Source organism: Triturus cristatus, chromosome 11 (assembly GCF_964204655.1).
Source record: "Triturus cristatus chromosome 11, aTriCri1.1, whole genome shotgun sequence".
NCBI lineage: Eukaryota > Metazoa > Chordata > Amphibia > Caudata > Salamandridae > Triturus > Triturus cristatus.
Window position 1 is genome coordinate 1115472393 of NC_140594.1, and position 19655 is coordinate 1115492047.

At 40.1% G+C, this 19655-nt stretch overlaps 1 protein-coding gene across 3 annotated transcripts in view; it reads right to left on the bottom strand.

The window, feature by feature from the left end:
• The window catches only part of LOC146786130 (cytochrome P450 2J2-like), a 115911-nt gene that overhangs the window by 28137 nt on the left and 68119 nt on the right, over positions 1-19655 (bottom strand). Inside the window, exon 9 of one of the 3 annotated variants that reach the window (XM_085635634.1) lies at positions 8605-8955. The exons of the other annotated variants lie outside the window; for them this stretch is intronic. Within the exon in view, the coding sequence (XP_085491760.1) occupies positions 8933-8955 (23 nt within the window). The 3' untranslated portion in view covers positions 8605-8932. Of the gene's footprint in view, positions 1-8604; positions 8956-19655 lie in introns of those variants that run through there. 3 annotated transcript variants of the gene reach the window in all.

Sequence of the window (19655 nt, forward strand, 5' to 3'; positions counted from 1 at the left end):
TTTATCTCTGTGAGGGTCACCGCTACCTGGCTCAACACCCTGGTGTCCCGCCGGTATGCGTCCATGATGTTGTGTATGTGTGACATACTGGTCCCTTCAGCTGGCTGGTCAGGTTCTCGCCTCCGCCGTCCTCCACTTCCACCACCCCGCCCCACACGAGCCAGGGCTGCCGTTGTGGGCACATCGGGTCTATGGGACCCCTGAGGGATCTCAGTGGCGGTGTTGTCTGCCTCCTCCTCGGTGCCCGTTGCACCTTGTCCCTCCTGGTCAGACAGGTTCAGTTGTTCAGTGTGGGCAGGGCTCCTAGGGGTCTTTTGGGATGTGGCAGTAATGGGGGTGGTGGTTGGCACAGATGTCCCTGAACCAGATGCTGCAGGGGCTTGGACACCAGAGCGTCCAGGTCGGTCGGTGTCATCGGCGGAGTGTTGAGAGGCATCGCTGCCGGTGGGATCAGGTTCCTCCCGAGCCTGTGACTGTGATTCTTCCCCCCCATTGTTGGGGGGATGTTCATCACGTTGCCCTGTGTGTGAGAGACAGACAATGTTAATGCTGTTTCATGCGACATCCATGTTTCATACACATTCAAGTTGGCACTGTTCCTCCAGGTAGTTGTATGTGCCTAGCATTCTCCTCAATGTTCACTTGTGGATGGGTATGTTGCGGGGGACAGATTGATATGTTCTCCTGAGTGTTTGACATGTGGAATTGCGGCTTGGGTGCTTCTTCGGCTATGTATTGGTCTTGTTGTGTTGCATGTCCATTGTGACAGTGGGTGAATCCATTGCCTGTCCCGATGGTGTCTTCTTGTGTAAGGGGTGTGTGTGACAGGGCCTGCTGGTGTGTGTAGTGTGATTTGGCACTGGGTCTCCCAGGTGATGTAGCTGTCCCCCCATGGAGCATGCTGCCATGACCGTGAGTGTGAGTTCCTGTCCTAGCTATCTGACCTTGTCTTGGTGTTTGTGTTTGCACTGGTCACAGGAGGGCCTTGTGCTGCCTACACCAGGGCCGAGTATGCGCTATCTTGCCAGTACTTTCCCAATCCCTGTGCATTGCGCATGGTGCATGGGTATGTAGCTGGGCCATATGGGATGAGGGCAATTGTGTCTGATTTGGAATTCAAACAAGCGTTTTGTGCCACCCACCCTCCCTGCATACCGGACATCCATTCTTGGGTTGGTGCTTCGTGTAGCATGGGACATATCATGGCCTTGCTTTCTCAATGGGGCATTCACATGTTATTGGCATTAGCGTTGTTTTTGACTGTGGTTCTCGCCGGTGATGGCTTGGGGGTAGTTGCGTGCAGTTGGTGTAGTTGTGGTGTGGATGCCATCACCCCCCTGTTACGTAAGTTGTTTGTGTACTCACCTGGCTCTGGAACTCCTTGGATTCCATGTACTCTCACCGGCGGAAGCGTGCCCATCACCTTCTCCTCCCAGGGATGGTAATGTACTGGTCTGCAGGGCGCCCCACCTCCAGTGATGTTGCTCTGGGCGTAGTCTTCAGTCATTTTCCTCTTGACAGCCCTCCGCAGATCGTACCACCTGGTTTGGCAATCGTTCCTGGTCCTTCTGATGGGTGCAACAGCATTCACCCTATCGACGATCCTCTGCCACAGGGTTGATTTTTCAACTATGCTGGTCTGTCTGACCAATGTTGCAAAGAGCTGTGGCTCGACTCTGATGACTTCATTGACAAGGATCTCCAGCTCCTCCCTTGTGAACTTTGGATTCTTGTCTGTGGGCATGGTGTGGGGTGAGGGTGTGGATGGTTGTGGGTGTGTGGGTGTGAATGTGACGGTGTGGGTCTGAATGTGAAGAGGGGGTATGTGTGAAGGAGGTTGTGTGAAGGTGTGTCAGTTAAGGTGGATGGGTGCAGTTGTTTGTGTGTGGTGTCTATCAGCAGTGGGTCTGTTGCAAAGGCTCATGGTTTGTGTGTGTGGGCCCTTTTTATTGGTCAATTTGTGGGTGGGGCTCAGTTTGAATTTTTGGTGGGTGTGTTATAAAGGGTGGTTGTGAGTTTGGCCCTCTGTTTGCCTGTTTGGTTGTGCCCAGGTCAGTCCTTTCCATTTTTTGTGCAGTGTAGACGTGTTTTGTGGTGTTGTGTGAGTCGAATAGACCCTCCTTGTGCTGTTTTACAGTGTCCGTGGTTCAGTATGGTACAGGGTTACGAGTCGTACAGGCACACACCCCCCTGCGTTGTGTATGTATGGTGCGTACCCCGCCATTGCTAGGTACGGTGCGTACACCGCCATCGCTTATGTACAGTGCTTACAACGCCATTACTAGCTTCGGTGCGTACCCCGCCATTGCTAGGTACGGTGCGTACACTGGCATCGCTTATGTACGGTGCGTACCCCGCCATTGGTAGGTACGGTGCGTACACCGGCATCGCTTATGTACGGTGTGAACCCGCCATTGCTAGGTACGGTGCGTACACCGGCATTGCTTATGTATGGTGCGTACCCGCCATTGCTAGGTACGGTGCGTACACTGGCATTGTTTATGTACGGTGCGTACCCCGCCATTGCTAGGTATGGTGCGTACACCGACATCGCTTATGTACGGTGCGTACCCGCCATTGCTAGGTACGGTGCGTACACCGGCATCGCTTATTTACGGTGCGTACCCCGCCATTGCTAGGTACGGTGCGTACCCCGCCATTGGTAGGTACGGTGCGTACACCGGCATCGCTTATGTACGGTGCGTACCCCGCCATTGCTAGGTACGGTGCATACACCGGCATCGCTTATGTACGGTGCGTACCCTCCATTGCTAGCTACGGTGCGTACACCGGCATCGCTTATTTGGAAGTCATTCCCCGTGTACGCGACAGACGTTTTCCTTACAAATCGTAATTCGGTGAGCCGGTCCGGATCGTACTTGTACGTTCGGACTCTATTTTTACAATTTGTATGTAAAAGTGTCCGGGTCCGTGTCGTACTACTTTTCCAGACTCTAATTCGTACGGATGGGGCGGATTCGTATGTATTTTTCCCATACGAATCGTACTTCATGGGTCGGACGGGTCTCATACGATTCGTATGGAAAAATTTACAGATACGAGTCTTACGGGGGAATTAAATACAGGATCGGAATCGGCACCACAATTTTAGAAATATTGAAGGATTATTTTCACCTTTTATTTGGGAAAATAAAACACTCAAATTAGTATTAAGTATATTGTAGAAATCAGTCAATGATGGAGGGCTTGCCCTTCTAAAAGTAAAAGAATATTATGTTGCTACTTTTTCACAGACTTCCTATGATTTTTTATTAACACACAATCAATGCATAGTGCAGTAGATAATGTTTTCTTGGATCAAATTCTAATAGAGTATAAAATAAATGATTTTCAGTCTTTGATAAGTCACCTAAAAAAGTTCCTTATAAAGTAAAGCTAAAGATCTTAATGAAAGAAAGAGCAGATGTTTATGTTTTATGCCATTCCAGTTTTAAATGTGTCTATCAGATTGGAAGATATTTTGCTAGACCAGCAGACATTTCTGGATAAGAGTGAAGTGCAAAGATGGAGAATGAATTACTTTAGATGTCTTGTAGAATTTTTACATCATGATTGATGGAAAAAGGGGTAGACATTGAACCACATATCAAGTGCGCTGAAAGCCATATGCTGTGGTCTTTGTTTCAAATGTTAAATATTTTAAAGAATTTAGACCAAAAATCTATAAAAATGGTGAGCAACTGGACACGTATAAGGGGGTACCCAGTGTTAATGGAACATTGGGAAGCCATGTGGCAATATTGCCAGAAAAGACTTTCTAGATGATCTATAATTAATTTTACTGGGCTACATGCCAGGTGTAGGATTAAGCTCAAGTCATAGGAAAAAAGTATATATAGTGTCAATAGTAGCAAGGTCAATACATTTGTAAAATTGGAAAAACAAAGTTAATATTATTGGTTGGCCAAAGGAGAATAAAAATGTTAAAACTAAAATAATGTAAAAGATGCAATGCATTGAGGACAGGTTAAATAGGAATTTTGCTTTGCATTGTTTTATTAAAAAAAAAAAACTTCAGGCTAATTTAAGATGTTTGGATGTAATATGAAAACAGAAGAAGAACTTGAATGTACAGAAGATATATTAGGCCAGTATTTTTGTACTCTGTATATCGGGTTTGTGATCTTTTTTTTAATATAATTGATGAAATACTGTAACCAATTGAATAAAATTATTCTAAGTTAGATTTTTAGATCTTTACAAACCACTTGGGCAGTGTGATTCTTGATCGAACAGTTGAGTAACACAGGAAATAGTTTAAAAGTAAAACAGAGTGGGTGAATCTTTGTGAAAGTTTAAGACCGAGACAGGAGGATTCCTTAATTGATGTTTAGAAAAAGTATTGAGCTTTTAATATTATGACAGCTCAATATATATGCAAGAATATTGTGATATGGAAAATATTTTTTGGTTAATTTTTTATTAATGTTATTGAAAATATTGTTTTTGAAAATATTGTTGCAAAAATAATAGTTGTTTGTTTTAGTGTAATATCGTTTGTGTAGTATTGTTTATTTTTTGTAGTTTAAAGTATGCATTTTATGCAGAAAATTGCCATTAAATGTTTGTATTTTTTTAAATAATTTTATGTGTATTCATCGAACCTTAAAATTGTATTCATATTTTTTTATTAGCGGGTCTAGGTGTTATAGGGGAAAAGGCTGAGGATATTTTTAATTATATGTATATTGATTTTTGAATTTATAATTCTTTAAAAGTTATTAATATTTAATTGTAAATTGTATTTATTGAATAGAAGTTTTAATTGTATTTTTGTTTGTTCATTATTTTATCTAGATTACATTTTAAATTAAAATGTTGCCTGTATAATTGTATTGCTTTTAACTGTTTATATACTTGTATATTTATATTGTATATTGTACTGTACTGTATTGTACTGATTTATTTCTTGATTAAAATTAGTTTTATGCTAAAACCAATTTACCATTGTTATTAATTGTACATTTGATATATTAAGCACACATCTTTACATTTTTTCAATAAATATTTAAGTACTGTTCAAGTGTTTTTGCATACACATTATTGTCAAATTATCTTTTTTTTAAATGTTATTTTTATTCTTATAAGACATTGTTTTGTGTATTAGTAGAACATTATATTTAAAGAGATTTTTCGAAATATGTATTGTATAATATTTTTGGAAATATGTAATTTTCAGTCTCAATAGTATATGTAACAGTTGTAATTTCTTTTACAAATATATTTTTCTATTGTTTTGGTTTAAATAGTAAATGCTATGATTATTATAGGTTTATGTTTATATCAAATGGCTTATAATAGGCCATTTATTTGTTGTAATTAATAATACCGTCTCTAAAACGGTTTAGATTGGAGTGGCTATAGTAAATTATACCCCTTTAAAGTCCAAAACCTTTCCTAAAATGGTTAAATTGAATATTCATTTTGAGCCCTTTAATGTGTACTATATTCTCCAAAGTGGTATAGACTGAAATGGGCATAGTACAACAGACCCCTTCATTGTCTAACATATTCCCCAAAGTGCTTCAGATTGGAGTACAAATAGTAATTTTGAGGCTTTCAGATCGAAACACATTATCCAAAGTGGTTTAGATTTGAGTGGTAATAGCAAATCTGGTCCCTTCAGTGTCCAAAGTACCTTCAGAGAACAATATCTTCCCAAAAGTAGTTTAGATTAGAGTGGGAATAAGAAGTTTGACCCCTTCAGCGTCCCACACATTCTCAAAGTAGTTGAAATTTCAGTTGGAATAGTAAATCTGACAACTTCAGTATCCAACACTTTCCCAAAAATGGTTTAGATTGGGGGGGAATAGAAAATGTGGCCCCTTTATTGGTCAATACCTTCCCCAAAATGGTTTAATTTGGAGTGATAATATTACATTTGCCCCCTTCATTGTGCAACATATTACCTAAAATGTTTTACATTGGAATTGGAATAGCTTGCATTGTGTTTTTTATGTAAGTGTGCTCCCAAAAAGATTTTGATTTTTCGTAGGTGTGCTATATCTTAAAATTAAGTATGTAATATAATGGATATTGTGGAGAGAAATAGGATTATATTTTTTGTGGGATTTTCAGACATTTGACGGTTGTTGCAAACATTGACACCCTCTTGATGCTGGTGCTTAGACCTGGCGTGACTGATATTATTTTTTTATGGGGGAGTGCCACTTTATGCTCCTGCTCCACTCCCCATCCTGCCCACAGTAATGTTGCCACCTCGAACTGCAGCATTGTGTGGGTAAGCACTGAAGTGCAGGTGGTGAAATGTCTGTTGCTAAAAAAAAGCGGTAAAAAGTCCCCATACTGTTTTGTAGTCTTGTTGGTTTGAAGTGTTTGTGTGTTTTGCAATTTTGATGGTGTAGTTTAACATATATTTTATTTGAAAATTTTTAAGTTACTAAACACATAGAGTTATATTGTTTATATTTTTTACATGTCATTGTCTTAAAAGGATTTCTCTTTATTTCATGTTTTCATAAAAGCAGAAGATCATAGCCGTCTCTTAAAGAGACTTCTTCAGGGCTATTGAAAAAACATACAATGGGATTGGCATGAATCTTGTTTGTTGTCCGATCATGAATATAAATCTCTACAGGCCCACAATTCCAGATCAACTTGTATCTATATATTACCAAAGATCCATAAAGGGGGCCCCTTTCCACCTGGAAGGCCAATAATTTCTGGGAATGGTGGGCCCACTGATCATATTGCCCAATATGTAGACTATTTTCTTTAACCCATTGTGAAAAAGTCTACCATCATATGTGAGGGACAGCTCTGATCTTTTATGTAAACTGGAGGATTTCAAATGGGATCAGGATAATTTACTTTTTGTGTCTATGGACTTTGAAAGCTTATATACTTGCATTCAAATCAAAGAAGGAATGAGAGCTCTCAAACATTTTCTCTTTAAGCGGGGGGCACAACATCTGGAACATACTGATATGCTGCTAAGTATGGCAGAAATGATTTTGACACAAAATGCATTTCTGCATAACAACACATGGGGGTCCATTAGGATGGAGGGCAGATGTCCTCCACCAGGCGGGCGGTAGCAACCGCCGGACTGGCGGCAGACATCCGCCCGCCATCGAAGCCCTGAACACCGCCGGTCCGATTATCATTGCGGTCGTGACCGCAGCAGTGTGATTTTCCGCCTGCCACTTTTCCGCCGGTTGCAGTCCGTCCGTATGCCTGGTGTGCGGAGTTGGACCACTACAATTGTGGCGGATCAGAACCAAGCACCACTGGCACGATTATGATGCCGGCGGTAGCCATGGAAACCACCATGGAAACCGCCATGGAAAGGCATGCGGAGAATGTCTCTGGGGGTCCATTGCGGACCCCCAATGTGTTGGGGGTGTGTGGGTGCACTGGGGGGTACCCGTGGTACTCTCCTACATGTCCCAGTACCAGGTGGCAGGCACTGTGCAGTGCCTGCAACACAGTGCAGGGACATGCAGGACATGCTTGTTTGGACATTGCGGCAGTGCTGCTGGCAGCACCGCCCTCCACAATGTTAACCGCTGTTATCCGTCCGCCACAGTCGGATTTCCACTGCAGAGCATAATAATTGGACCAGCGGTTTTCCCGCAGTCCTGGCGGGCAGTGTTTTCCCGCTACCATGGCGGTCGGAGTGATTTTCCGACCGCCATGCCAATAGACTCCATGGTTTCTGCAAAGGTAGGGCACGGCCATGGGCTCCAGATTTGCTCTATCGCATGCTAACCTCTTTATGAGGCTGTATGAGATTGAGCAGGTCTGGGGGCCAGGGGCCCACATGTGAAGTGATAACGTAATCTTTTACGGACGTTACAATGACGATGTCATTATGATATGGCATGGAACGGTTGAAAATCTAAATATGTACCATGGGTACTTAAATAAGAGCAACTTCAATGTTAAACCGACTATTCAACACTCTGAGACCAGCATTGAGTTTTCTTGATCTGATACTATTTATAAGCGGGACTATCATACATAGTGATATGTATAGGAAAAAGACTTTGTGCAACAGTTATCTGCACGCCACTAGCGCCTATCCTCAGTCCACCATTAAAGCCACACCGTATGTTGAAATGGCACGCGCTAGACGTAATTGCAGTATGGGCAGAGATTTCACTAGGAACATCAATCAGATCAAAACAAATTTCTCCAAAAGGGGTCATGACAAAGCATGCCTAGACACTGCAGAGAAAAGAGCCCTGTTTCTAAACAGGAAGGAGACACTAGTGTCCAATACCAAAAGAAACCGGTATTCCAAAAAACATGATTCAGATGTTTTATTCATCACGGAGCACAACGTCTTTAGTAACGATATCTATAAGATTCTGAGAAAGAACTGGCATCTGCTTGAGAACAAAGGCCTTCCGGCTAACATAATATCTAATAAACCCAGTGTCGTTTACCGGAAGAGCAGGACATTAAAAGACATACTAAGTCCCAGCTATGTCAAAAGTGCCCAAATTTCCGTCTCAACTTGGCTACCAGAAAAACCTATAGGTTTTTATACATGCGGAAATTGCTGCATATGTAAACTTGGTCTGAATAAGCTCAAAAAATTCAGCAGCAGTCAATCGAGAGAGTTTTCCATAAATTGCTTTATTAACTGCAATACAACATTCACGGTATACATGATTACATGTGCCTGCAAAAAGGTGTACATTGGCAGCAGCATTCGCAGTCTTAAACTGTGAATTCAAGAACATGTGAGAGCCATAAAAAACTGTGACGTCAAATACCCATTTGTTATGCACATACATCATGATCATCCAAATGATAAGAAGATCACCTACTGCGGTACTGATCATGTTAAGAAGCCAGAGAGAGGAGGTGACAGGGAGTTGACTCAGACAGCGAGAGGCGTCCTGGATATGCTGTCTCAGGACAGGCAAGTTTGGGCTCAACACTAATGATGAGCTGCATCATTTTCTGTGAGACAATCGAGAGAATGCTTGCTGTAAACATACATTGACTAGAAATGGTAATGGGCTGTTATCATTAGCTGTTTGATTGAATGTTGAGTAACATCATATTAATTGCTATGTCTTGTATCTGTATATATTGGATAATTCTACAGTAAAATAGAGTGACTATTCAAGAAAAGAATGTTTGCCCTTGATTGTACATGATCTGCGTATTTAAAATGTACTCATTCATTATTGGAGCATTGGCTCGAAACATGAAATATGATTATTACAAACCTATGGCATTAGGTATCACATTTGCTCACAACCTTTGTTATATGGACTTCTTGTTGCACATTGTACACAGATTTTGTGGATATAGGGCAATAACAACCAAACACTGTTTGACATCTTAAAAAATAGGAACTTCCTATATAGAGTTTTGGTGACATGGCTATTACAAATTCATGTATGATAAGCCACTCTTTTCTTGGAATCGACTCAATGTACTGTCTTTTGCAAATGCTAGAAGTACTAAGGTTTTAGTCGAGATACATGTGCATACATTGTGCACATAATTACTGAAATTAATTATACCCCGTTTATAGTCCCTTCTTTTATACTGCAATGTGTCATCTGATACTTAACCTGATTTCTGAATAAAATCAGAATGGACTATTTTCAGTAAATGGTTTGCCCACTAGGATTACTCTATATCTGGAGAAATAGTGGGACTATTGTTCTGCGCTTGTCTGATTTATACTGTTCACCACTTACAAATGGCTGACAGCTCTATGTAATGGTTCCAGCTTCAGCATGTAATCAGCAATTGAGAGTTATCCATACAATAGGGATATGTTTACCTTGCTTGGTATGACTCCTCTGCCTGTGTGGAAGGTGTATGGATGATTAACTCCATTACGTATACATTCAGTGCTTTATAAACTTGACGCCCCCACAACTTTAGTATTGTTTGTATTTTCATCCGAATCGAATTCGGTATTATTATATCGAAATTTCGGTTCTTACATGACATTGGGTAACTCGTACCATATGATGTAATATGTCAGGACAAACATATCTATTCTTGGTTGTTTATTGTTCCTAGATGGCCGCCTTGTTTACATGTCTATCAGTGGCATCTGTAGACGTGTTCGATCGTTACCTCACAACAGATGATCCACACTTCCGTGCGGGGGATTTAAAAGTGCCAGTTTTAGGATGTTTGGTTTCGAATCGTAAAACGAGGAGTACAGGTGCGACGGGCTACCAGGCCATTGTTGGTGAGTCACATAGGGATGCAATACCACTTTGTAGTTATCGAAGTGATGTGTAAGCCTTTCTATAACGAGCGGGTTCTAATGCATGTAATATTGTCTGTCTATAAAATAATACAGTCTCATGGCCACCGCACTTATGAGGTTAGGAGTTGAGGCATGTATCAGTTACCTTATGCCCCAAGCAAAATCGTTATCCCGCATTATATATAGCTAGATATGGGTTTGTTAAGATGGCCGCTGCTCTTGAATATCTCCGTATGACATCGTTGGACGTATGTCGGTCATTGGTAGCAACAATAGTGGTTCCATATTCTTATCGGCGGGGAATGTAATAATGCTCGTCATTAGGAGCTTTATTTGTAAACAAACTAACACATTCGATGCTGGTTACCTAGTGAGCGTTTATGAATTATATTGAAATATCGTATTATCTTTTTTTAATACGAAAAAAAACGCAAGAGGGGGCCATCTGGCAGTTTGCATTTGGAGCTTTAATATGCTCACTAATATTTTAATAACCTAGAAGTGACTATGCTTCACTCAGTTTGGTGCTATTATTGGTTGGCACTGGACATCAGTGCTACGCATACAGTGTTTTGCTTGGTACATGAGGCAAACACTTAAGAGCTGTTCTACAATCACGTGTGTTTTAATTGATCTCTGTTTGTCTACAGCGTAAGGACGCTTGTGTACCGCCATGATTTGCGAACTAAATATGATTTTGCCTATATTAAAAACACGAATTGCTCCCCTTATAGCATAGCAGCTTTTAGAAGGCATTTCTTCCTCCTTAATATTAGTATTTACTAGCGTTACTCTAGTGATAATATTTGAGCACATGTACATTGTTAAATAGGGTGCCTTTGGACTAATCTGAATACTCCATATCAGGTGAGATCATTAGTTCTTGCCTTTGCTAGCACTTATGGACATGCAAGAATCACAGTTCAATTGTTGATGATACATCTTTCGGTGCATTGCATAGCATCATACAGTAATCTATAGTGGTTTGTTTAGTTCCTGCTCTCGCCTCTGTAGAGTTTTTATCTGTTCCTTTATATGCAATACAATGTAAAAGGTATTTAAATTTCTCTCCTTGATCGTCAAATGTAAAATGACAAATGATAGAAATTGTCTAAATGAAAGACCATGTGGCTGTGCAACAATGGGCGTGTACTATTGAAAACGCTAATCTACTTATACATGAATGTAAAACCTAATGAACAGAAATGGATATTGTTTCATAATTCATACATTTATTATTTTAGATAATGTCCACTACATAGAAGTTTTCCGAAAACTGGATTCTCAGTTATCTGGTTGAATTGTACAAACGTCCATGTGAATACACTCTTTGTTACTCTGCGAAGGTACGATTTCAATCATTATTGTTCATTAACCTACAATGGCATTTCCCGGGCTAACTTGTGAGTTGGCTACTGCAGTGTAAATTGCACTACAGCATTCTTTCATGTATTGTCCCCGATGCAATGTAATGTGTATAGGCCTTCTTCATGGTTCCAAGAAATACATTCTGTATCGTTACAAGGATGTTAATTCCCTAGCAATCATTGTAAATATGTATGTTTTCTTTTAAATGTAGTGATTGTGTCTTATTGTATGTATGAAAACACTTTTTTAAACTGCACTTGTATGTTTTTTCAATAGTCCTGAAGAAGTCTCTTTGAGAGACAAAACGCATAGGCTATGATCTTCTGCTTTTATGAAAACATGAAATAAAGAGAAAACCTTTTAAGACATTTATATCCTGGACTTGGACATCCTTCCGTGTGCTCACTGCCTCTTGAACACTGATGTTGAATTGCTACAGTTTGTTGTACAGTGCTGAACCCTTTGTGCTTAATGTTGGTATAGGATTTTCCTAGTTAAGGAGCATATAGGGGAGTGTTCCTTGTTTCTTTGCACTACATGATACCTCAAGACACTTTTTCATTTGTCAGGTGCGGTTTCTAACAGCCTCTACCCTCATTTCATTTGCATTCATTTTTTACATGTCACTTTATGTGACGCATAGATCATCTTTAGTAGCATTAGGGTTTTCCCCTCTGGATTTTTTTTATGAAATGTTACAATTAATGGGGCATTTTTTCGGCTGTGGTGCTGTTTTATTTCAGTCACGTGACGGGTGCCTTTCTGCATTAGTGTGAGCTTGGGGCTTAAATGACAGCAGGGACCCCACAAAAGTAGTATTGAAGGGAAATGTGCATGTTAAGCTGGACTGGTTCCTTTCTGTGACCAGCCCAATGTGCGCACTTGAGGCATCTCTTATTTGTGTAATGTTAGTGAGCCAGGGGATCACATCAATAGCATCCCGGTCTCTTAAGATGTGCTGGTTTCACCTGTCCCAGCCAATCGTAGTGCTGTCAAACATAAACAGCAAGGGAGCAGCATCTGGATTGGCTCAGAAGATGCAGACATGAGTTAGTGCTGGACTGAGATCTCACACAGGACATGAACATTCACTTTCAGGCTTTCTTTTGAAGCCATGCAGTCATTTTCCATTTTACTGTCCTTTGCTCTATTTCCTTCTTTGATACCAGTGCCAATAGCAGCATTTCATATGGCAGTGTGGAAGAGAGAAACAGTGTCATGCTGCTTGCCATTCTGTTTCTGAGCACATGGATGGGCTTGCATCAGACGCCTTGCCTAAGGGACACTCCAGTCCTGCTTTGGTTATTTGGGACCAGCCACAAATTCTGAAGCATCCAGGCTAGAAATTATGAATAATAATACATGAAACAATAATAGCATCTACTAAGACAGCTATACTCATGCCACCTCCCCGCTCCTACACCTCCAAACTCGACTGCAGCCCACCTGCCAGATTAGGAATTTTTTCCAGGTCTGGCGGGTGGTCCATTGGTGGTCCCACGGCGGTGCCTTGCTAAAGCTCATATGTGAGCCATAGCAAGGTAGCACCAAGGAAGCACCAAAGCCTGTTCATGAACGGCATGGACTGTGAAGTCCATGCCGTTCAGGAACAGGGGATGCATGCGCACAGGGGGCACAAGATGTGCCCCCATGCATGCATCCCCGGGCCTTAAGGCAAGGCCCTCTTTGTTTCCCCACGCCACACTTTTCACGGCAGGCTCACCGCCATGAGGACACTCGTGATATTCTTGGTGGTACGCCGGCAGCATATTGTGAGTCTCTGACCGCCACGCCACCCCCGAGGGATCACGGATCCACCGGCGGTTGCAGTGGTGCAATGGCGGTCTGATCACCAAACTTCTAATCGGGTAGTTGAACTGCCAGTGCTGCGTTTTCCGCACCGCCATCATGGGTTTGGCGGTCCATCGGACCTCAAAACTCATAATCAGGCCCTCCATCTGTTCTTAAGCTTTCTAAATAACTTGCTTTATCAAAATACTATTGTCTTTTATTGCCCAACCATAATTTAAAGTGCTTTGGACAGGATTACGAAAGTGTGTATGTGAATGAAGACCAATTGTTAGCAGGTAAGTAGAGTTAGACATCTTGTTCGAATGGTGAAATTAAATACACTAAGTTTTGAAGTCCTTCTGTTATTAAGTTAAGGCACGATTTCGCCAACTGTGACGCAGTTAACAGTTTGAGCTTGGTCCTGCCAACTTAATTGTTTAATGCTAATGCTGGTGATATTTCTAATAAATCAACACCAAAGTAAGTTTGTCTGTAGATCTACAGATGGCCTCTGCCCATGAAGGCCGTATTCAGGCTAAACATTGTGAACATCTGAGATACAAGACTCTGGGGGCCATCAATTTATGTTAATCCACTGCCTTGGCTTTAGGTTGATCACTTTTATGATGATTTAGTTACATCTTAATCTCCCCTCTCTGACACATACACACGCCACCCTCCCCCCCTCACTGTGGTAATCACAGAGAAGGTGCAATGTAGTACATTTTGAGAAGTTCATTGGGAATGTTGTGGTTCCTAACCTGTACTTTTTTTTTGTGGTTTGCAGCACTACTCTGTCCCTCATTCAGCTTTGTTGCGAAAACAGTGCCCACCCCAACAACCTGACTGCATCGAGGTTGGTAATGTTTATGTAGGATATGTATAATGCATGTTACCTTCTTCCAGACGAAAAATTACAATGGCACAAGGCCCAGTTTTTTTTAGGAAGCTACACACCTCAATTATAGTTCTATTTTACCATCTACATAGGGAGGGAGCTATTTTGTTTGATGGCATTAGCACTCCTGACATTCTTGCTGCACCCGTGGAGCAACTGACATATCATTTCCATGCTCGAATGCAGAACAGTTCAGAGAGTTATACCCTCCCTCGCTGCTGTGATTGGTATGTACTCTGGAGGACACATTCTTGAAAAAAGTCTGACTCAGTCTTTCAGATTCACAAAAATTAGACAACAAATAATGTGGTCTCTGGGAAAAATATATGTGTCAAGAATGCATTATGTAAAAAATCCAGCACTGCAAATGTGAACCAACAATGCAGAAACAGCACTGAACTACCTGAATGGTACAAAACCACTTTTCCACTGATTGAGTGATAGAAAATGTGTGTTTTTGCACTGCTTGGAGCCAATGTTGCTTTTGCACCAGTGCTGATTGAGATAAATGGGAAAACAGCCCTAGTCTATGTTTTTGCCATGTAATCTGCCCCCAGATATTTGTTTTATTAATGTAAAACAAACTGGGACTGCAAGCCCTATATGGGAATACACATTAATTGTAATTGAATTATAAAGCCATTTTTAGAATCTCACTACTGCTAACTATGTCCGTATCAGTCATGTGATCTGTTCTAGGAGAAATAGAGGCAGCTGGGTCACATGTGGTCTGTGGAATCAGAAGACAGACTCTAATCTTGGGTTACCCACCACCAAAACTGTAAGATCCAGAGCACGTCACACATCTCCTTGTGTCTCGGGTACGCATTATTTGCAGACCAGGCATTTTGTATTAAATTAGTTAAAGGTTAGCAAGCCTGGAGCCAACAAATTACCACGAGGGTAGATCTGAGCCCTGGGTCTGACTTAGCCCTAAGTACGAGACACGATTTGAAAATATTTGTAATGTAAATCATGCAACAAACATATGGCAAAGTCTCTACCATAATTAGTGCTTCTCTTTAACATGCTCAAGCATTTTACCTTCATTTGTTATATTATATTTCTGCATTGAAAGGCACTTATTAAAAGTGACTTTTTGAAAATGAAGTTAGAAACATTCACCCAGTAAGAAACATTAAATCCCCAAGGATAGTTTACCTGTGTAATTTATATGTAGCCTGGAATCTTATTAAACATAGAGCAAAATTACAGCATAATGAGTTCAGAATGTGCGCTGTGCAAAACTCTTTTGCATTTGATTTATCATTGGTTCACTGCTATTGGTTCTTTACCCAAACTCATTCTGAAGTTACATATTTCAAGGTCGTTTTACATGAAATAAAACTGTTAAACATATTTAATACAGTACCATTGCTTTTTATGTGTTTAACTATTTCAGTACTACATGGTCACTATTGCTTTAAACCTTCTTGCTTTCCCAAATTTGTTTTAAAATGCACTATTTGCCACTGTTTTATTTTGAAGATTGCCTTGGAAGGAAAATCCCCCAAATGAAAAACCCATCCTCAACCTTTACAGGCCACCCCATTGAAATGTCACCAGCCACCGCTACTATCAATAAGAAACAAATATTCTTTCATTAAGTTTGTTCTACATTATATTTTACATATTTAATTTTTAATGTTAAGAAATTTTCTAATGTAGTTGGTACAGTCACACATACATATGTAGATCTCATTGTTGAATGTTCTTTCGTACAGTTTATAATTTATTTTCCACATACATTTGTAATTGAAAAATAAAAGTAAACATTTTATGCCATATTGTATAATTTTAAATAATATATATTAATTAGTACTATTAGTATATTATAAGCTGTTTATAGTGCTAATTATTATGTATTTTACAAATAATTTGAACATGTTTATAACTTTTTTCGATACTATTTGAACACACACATTTTATATTTTAATGTTTCCGTTCATTTCGATTATAACATAGTCTTTTATTAATTTCCATTTATATTGGTAGTTACATTGTTAGTGTAGTAACATAAGTATTAGGCGATTTCGGATCCCGTCGGTTATGGTTACCTGCTGCTACACAACGGATGTAGGAGTACTTGTAAGGTAATATTTTAGATTTTGAGGGTAGGGATCCTTGGGGTAGAGCTAGTTAGTGTGGAATACTGTATTGGCTGTGTTTTGTAGTTACGTAGTTAATTGAGGTGGACCTCAGTGTAGTATGTGTAGTGAACTTGCTGGGTAGTGGAGGCCTTTGTTATTTATAAAAGGTTTTACTTTGCATTGTAGCATTTTTTACATTTCTTTGGTCTGTTTGAATATTACAGGTCTAATGTTTGTTAAATAGTTTTCTGTTCTTAGTACCTTTGTTCTTTTTCTAGGATTTATAGGAATTGGTATAATGAAAGATGCCTTTGGTCTACTGTGGCATGGAAGGTGTTGTGCCATCCTTCCACTGCATTGTTTGTTTTGGCTTCTTGGGCCATGGTGCTGCCATTGACATTTCACCATGGTATTTGAAACTTGGATTGGTGCCTGTGACCAGAATGGTGCAGTCTGCCAAACCAAGTCTTCAAAATAGTCTTAGTTTTTGCTAATAAGTTTTGAAGTAAGGAGTTTGCCAGTGGTTAGCTACTTCAGCGATTGGTAAGTAAGTTAGGACAATTTTATTCAAATTTTGCGAGCAAATAGACAGTTTGTTGCATGTTCAACACAGAATTTTGGGGGATTCTTCAAATGCTTTGACTGTAATAGTAAGAGCAGCTTTGTATGGCTGTGTGGGGGTAGAATTTAAACCCTGTTTGTATCATTGCTTGCTTGAAGTTTATTATGATTTTAGGGGGGTAGCAATTCTTAGTCTTTATTTTAATTTGGCTTAATATTTCATAGTAGATAGCACTTTACTTGCTGGTAAGCAGAACATAAATTAGGAGTATTTTACTGTATGGTGCATATCTATTTGAATGGGGAAGGCACAATTTAAATGTGCCACTTATCATCCACATTTGGGTTTGGCTTAATCCGAGGAGGTTACTTTCTATTGCATATATTATTATTCACTTAACATTATTTTTACTGTCATACAGGAGGAAGGGCTCTTCAGTATGTGCAGTGGTTAGATTTTGAGGAAAGTCTATATCTTGACTTCTCCTTGGGACAGCAGTAGATTCAAATGTGGATTTTTAAAGTTTGTGCTAATGATATTACTAAATTGGAAAATCATGGTTATATCCCTGTGGTGTTCGATTGTGAACATAGAGAAACTAATGTTTCTTACTAATTCTGCCAACTTCTGTCTCCTTAAGTCAATTGGGCTAATAATCTAAAACTTTTCAAAGCCAGATGAAATATGGGCCTGTTTCCTGGAGTGGCTAGCTAGGAAGGAGAGAACAAGTCTACAGCAGTACTTTGCCTCCCTACTGCCCATCAATAAATATGCCAAGTTGTAACCTACTTGCTCCACTCTAGACCAACATCAATAGATCCTGGGGCCAACCAAACCTTGTTCGGCTGTTACAGTCTTGTACTGCATTGTACCGACATTGTTGTAGGAATGGATGGTAGCAGCCCAATTTACAAAAGAACAAAGGATTATGGATCAGATGTACCAATAATTGAAATGCTGATTTCCTATTTGTGATTATTTCTGGCTCGCATTTAGGAAATTGGTATTCCTAATGTATGAATCTTTTTATTTCCAAATAGCAATTTCTAGTAGGTTGGAAATCAACTTACCTCATGAAAATAATGAAGTAGGTCACAATTTGTGACCCATTAAGTATTGCAGCCATCACATGTGTCCAGCAGACCACCAAGTCTGTGATTGTTTTTAAATATAGCAATGTGTTTTCTTTTAAAATGCACCCCATTTTCCTTACCATACTATGAATCAGGCAATTTGTGAATGCTGATAGTATTGATACATCTGGCCTTATGTCCCTTAAGTGGCTGGTTACTAGAAAATGGTGGCCATTTACACCAGTGAACAAATAAAGCCTCCTAGTTTGATTTTCTGAAAAGCAAGTGTACTCATTCAATCATTGAAGCAGGGGCAGATTACATTTTAGGAGCATAATAAATATTTGCCTAATTGCCTTTGGGAGTAGCTTAGGGTATTTTCAAAGTCAACTAAACTGTTCTAGTTGTAATTTCATATTTTCTATGGAATTGTTCTCTCCCTGTATGCCAAGTTTATTCTATCTTCTTCCATTTTCAAATTCTTTTTAACAATCCTTTTACCATCTTTATCTAGACACGAATTGGAGTATTTTGTCTCAATTGCATCCAATGACTTTTATATAATTGTGTATAATTGTTTTTATTTTTTTTAAACAAAACCCATTTTTAAGGTCATGTGTTTTTACTTAATAAAGAAAAAATACATGCTTGCATTTTAAGTGGTTTGTGGGCAGTTCTTTGTCACTGGTTATCTCTTCCTGTCTCCTTGCTAGGGTGATCAAAATTATCATCTGCATGGATTTCTCCCATTTGTGGAACCTTTTGTATGTCAAGCACAAATAAAGCAGGTTGTTGTCTTCTGGATATCTACAAAGCCAGCTAGATCACCTACTCATGTTCCAACCATTCGCACAAAAAATCATACAAAAAAGTAATACATTTGTATGTACTCTTTGTAGATTTTGAACGCAAGCAATTGACCACAGGCAACATAGAGGACCAAAGAAAACCAAACCAAGCCAATCAAATGGTTGCACCTGCAAACAGGGTGCTTAGACGGGTGTTAGCTGAACCCAATCCTCTGTGGACACAACGGTTTTGGAGTTACCGAGTACATGAGCAGCTGCCCCAGTGTCAACTTCGTGAACGCAGAAATGACTGTGCACATTTAATCCGGTCCTCTTATTTGTTTTGAAAATCCCATTTCCTTGGACAGGGCGAGTTGTAAAATCTCCAAAAGACAAGCCCTGTCTTCGACCAAGGTGGGGAATAATTAAAATAGGAATAATTAAAATACTCCCTGCTCTTCATTAATATGTGGGGTGTTTAAAAAGCACCCCTCTATTGGACAAGGTGAGGGATGTTAGTCAAATCCAATTTCCACTTGCCCTTGGGCAATAGGAGGGGCATATCTAATAGTTGCCCTGGTGTAAAACATGTATGATCCCTGTTATCTGGCAAGGTGGAATTAAGGGCATGCGTTATCCTCCACAGTCCTTAGGCATGGCCTGGGATGTCTATAAACACAACTCTCTGATCTTTGGCAAGGTGAGTGGGTTTACTTTTTAAAACAGGATACCACCCAGTCCCTCAAGGGTGCTCCATGGTGCAGGAGTGGACTTATTTAATATTTTTAATTTACTTGACAGGTAAGGGGTAGTGAGGATGAAGGTTGTTTTTCTGAGTGATCTTGCCAGGG